General features: G+C 43.9%; 1 protein-coding gene across 1 annotated transcript; it reads left to right on the top strand.

The window, feature by feature from the left end:
- Nucleotides 1–6: 6 nt before the first annotated feature.
- Nucleotides 7–952, top strand: LOC123965361 (protein NLRC3-like; the record flags this gene model as incomplete). Its single annotated transcript, XM_046041906.1, is given in 1 exon segment — nucleotides 7–952. A coding segment is annotated over 1 exon segment (945 nt), but the record flags the coding sequence as incomplete, so codon positions are not given.
- Between the last annotated feature and the right edge of the window lie 3281 nt (nucleotides 953–4233).

Raw genomic sequence — 4233 nt, 5'->3', positions numbered from 1 at the left:
GGAGCACATGTTGACTACAGAGCAGAGAGGAGAGCTGCCCAAGACCCTGACTGACCTGTACTCACACTTCCTGCTGGTTCAGATAAAGAGGAAGAAGCAGAAGTACGATGAGGGACATGAGACGAGTCCACAGGAGCTGACGGAGGCTGACAGGGAGGTTCTTCTGAAGCTGGGGAGGCTGGCGTTTGAACAGCTGGAGAAAGGAAACATCATGTTCTACCAAGAAGACCTGGAGCAGTGTGGTCTTGATGTCACAGAGGCCTCGGTGTACTCAGGAGTTTGTACAGAGATCTTCAAAAGAGAGAGTGTGATCTTCCAGAAAACAGTCTACTGCTTTGTTCATCTGAGCGTTCAGGAGTTTCTGGCTGCAGTCTACATGTTCCACTGTTACACCAGCAGGAACTCAGAGAGACTGGAGGACTTCCTGGGGAAAGACTGGCACAGAGAAAAGAGGTACGGTTTCTTGGAAGATCACAATAATCATGATTACCCATCCCTGGATGTCTTCCTGAGGAGAGCCATGCAGAAATCCCTCAACAGTAAAAATGGCCACCTGGACCTGTTTGTTCGCTTCCTTCATGGCCTCTCTCTGGAGTCTAACCAGAGACTCAGTAGACTAAGAAGCTTGCTGGGTCAGACAAAGACGAGGATCATCCAGAGAGCCATCAACAACCTGAAGGAGATGAACAGTGATGAGATCTCTCCTGACAGAAGCATCAACATCTTCCACTGTCTGATGGAGATGAACGACCACTCAGTACATCAGGAGATCCAAGAGTTCCTGAAGTCAGAGAACAGATCAGAGAAGGAACTCTCTGAGATCCACTGCTCAGCTCTGGCCTACATGCTGCAGATGTCAGAGGAGGTTCTGGATGAGTTGGACCTGAAGAAGTACAACACATCATGGGAGGGACGACTGAGACTGATTCCAGCTGTGAGGAACTGCAGAAAGTTTCGGTAAGTCCAGACGTTTGTTTTGGTGAAGCCAAAGCATGTTGTTTGGTTGGTAAAACGTGCACCTACACGCAACGCTTGTGCACCGGAGGCAAGGGGACACCGGAGCTCCATCCACTTATACTGTAACTGATCTGCAGGAAAGTGCATGGATCTTGACTAGTGACGGTAGTGGAAGTACTTAATTTGGATATTCTCGTTTGAAAAGAGGGTCAACCAAATGCATTCTGCTTGTGTTTAAACATTTATTTAGGCTACACAAACAGTCTACTCACTTAACGAGACTGTTGATGACTTAACAGAAATATGACTTGTTTTACGCGTCATAAGAGGCATACTGAAAGATTTACTCAATATATAGTGTTATATTTTCCATACCATGTTTTTACAAGCAATGAATCACATCCACACAGTAAAATAAAAAATCTATCTTACACTTTATTATTATTTCAAAAGTTCCAGCCTTTTGCCATGTGAGTCACTGTTTCTCGCTGTCTCTCAGTTTATGTGCATACGCATGGCTCAGAGTTTGCATGGAGCGGGGGGGTGTCTCCCGTTACATAATGCATATTTCCAGCTTTCCTGTTTTGTGTTTATAAAAGAGGCCCCAGGATGGCAGTGCAATTGTGGTAAGTGTAGTTGGTTCAGTCTGGGGGGTTGGCGAGTGTGTGTATGTCTGTCAATGTGATATCATGTAATGGCGTATAAATAGAACGCCACTTTTAAGGACATTTCGGCGTGCCATGTCAATGCATTTTAAGATTTTCGCGTGTCATTCACAGAAGTCAATGCAGTCATTTCATGCTGTTCAAGCAACACAAAAGAGGTTAATCCTACCTAACCCTAACGTAGCTAACGTTAGCAATGATGTAGAATACTAACTTACATAATGTAACGTAACGTCACTAAAAAACAAAAACTAATGTTGTCTAATCTTTGTTTCATTCGCAAACCGAACACCCGTCTCCTTGGTCTGGGACCAACTGACTATCCACCCGACCACCCCGCCACCACCTTAGTGTCAGACTTTCATGGCTATTGAAATGACACACCAAACGCAAAACATTAGTTATACCACGCCAAATGATTTAAGAAATCAGCGTGTTATTCAAACACCCCTTGATGATACCAGGCTGTGTGTGTATGTGTGTGAATGGGGGTGGGGCAACGGGGGGCAGAGTTCAGAAAGGAGACAGCTGTAGGGAAAAAGCTTTTCCCAAACCTGGTGGGTTTTAGTCTGTAGGCTCCTATAGTGTCTCCCAGGGAAGGAGGGCAAACAGTCTGTGTGCTCGGTGGCAGGAGTCTTAATTTTATTGCTCTCCTGAGACATGTAGATGTTCTCAGTAGCAGGAGTTGAGGCTCCAACGATGCGCTGAATGGTTTTCACAAGGGATACACCGAATGTTCAGCAATCGAAATTAATCGGCCAAAAATAGCCAATAAAGAACTTTTGGTGTTTGGCCTATTAAGTCAAAGACCTAATAAATTTTACCAAACTATTACGTTGACATGTCTGTAGTGTCATCAAAGCATTTTAAGTGTCACAAAAATTGCCATTTGCAGACACTGTTCTGTTTGTCTCCTAGCACATCCGCTCCATCTGTGGCTGACTTCTTAGAAAAGGCAAAAAACGGTCTGACCCGCTGTGAGTTTTTCTGTCACTCGCTTCTGAGACGGCGATTAAGCTAGCCGCACATATTCAAGCCTTTACGGTAAGTGAAGCGGCCCAGAGCGAGCTGACAGGCAGGTTAGAGACTTTATCCTGTCAGTTTGTCTCTTTAGTATGAAGAGAGGCTGTGAAGACGAGAACCACATACAACATTATTTATCATATTATTTATCATATTATTTATCATATTGGGTATGAGTTGATGAATTTAGTGCGAGGGGGATACACATGTGACAACATCCAGTTTTCAAAATAAGGCGTCTGTACAGGATTGAAATAAGATTAATTGGATTATATTCACAGAAAGTATAAAACATATTACATGTGTCCATGTACTACACCATGCGTCTCACAGAGATGCTTCTGGAAGCGTCTCCTACGCTTTGTCACTCTTCTCAAATCGTCGGTATATTACGCCCTGAGATGAGAACGGGCTCAAACTACATGTATAGTGTGTGGAAGTAGCTAAAGAGTGACATCGTTTCCTTCTCTTCTTTGTTGAGTTTCACATGCGCTGTTCCACCGCCAATCAAGGCTCAACTGTCCGACCTGCAGCCTCTCTTCTCCCCTGTGTCTCTGCAGAGCGCCTCCACTCCACACGCACGCACGCACGTACACGCGCACGCACGGAGCGAAGTCAGCCAGCTGATCAGCGAACGTTAAACGTTGACAACAACTCTGCTCGTTAAGTACGAGGTGCAATAAAAGCTTCGCGAGTAAAAAGCCAATACTTCACCAACACACCTGTTTAATAAGCATAAACACGCAAAACGCAATGTTTTAATCTGCTCAGTGTCTCATCCGTTGCTGCTGTGTTTAGGTTTAACACAGGCACAGAGCTAGCTGATAGCTTATTGTTCAAACAAGCTAAAGTGAAAGCTGTCTGTCTTTAGTAACTGTTCAGCTTAGTTTACCCTAAAATATGGCACATTATAAACTCAGCTGGTGGCTGAGACAGACCCTCTCTTCCAGCAGCAGCAGAGGGGGGATCATTCATTCTTTCTAAACTTCACTCAGTATGTTGATGTCAAGAATATGATTTATTTTACTTTAGATTTGTTTCCAGTGAGATATTAGTGACTTTGCTGATGTAAATCCTGTTGCTGCTCCAGAAATAACATGGAGTTAACAAAAAATATCATTTTATTGATTCAAATAATATATTAAATTATTTAGAGATAAATAGAACTGATAAGAGCATCAATAAAGAACTGAACAAATAAGGATTACCAATTCAAGTGACCAAAAAATCCTAATGATACCCATCCCAACTCGTGAGAAAATGTCCGGTCCATCTCCGTGTCCCTGTTTTAAAATCGTCCTGTACTACACGATGCCTTGCGTTCACAGGACTCACCTGAGCCAGCCCTAACTATAAGCTTTATCAAAGAGGAAAGTCTTAAGCCTACTCTTAAATGTGGAGATGGTGTCTGCCTCCTGAACCCAAACTGGAACCTGGTTCCACAGGAGAGGAGCTTGATAGCTGAACGCTCTGGCTCCAAGTCTACTTTTGGAGACTCTAGGAACCACAAGTAACCCTGCAGGTTGGATTGGCGGACACACGGTAAAAGCAGTCTAAACAGCAGAGAAAACAATCCTGCTCAGCCTTG

This window comes from Micropterus dolomieu, unplaced genomic scaffold (assembly GCF_021292245.1).
Source record: "Micropterus dolomieu isolate WLL.071019.BEF.003 ecotype Adirondacks unplaced genomic scaffold, ASM2129224v1 contig_9438, whole genome shotgun sequence".
Classification (NCBI taxonomy): Eukaryota; Metazoa; Chordata; class Actinopteri; order Centrarchiformes; family Centrarchidae; genus Micropterus; species Micropterus dolomieu.
Note: the sequence above shows the minus strand (reverse complement) of the source record. Positions and strands in the feature narration are given on the sequence as shown.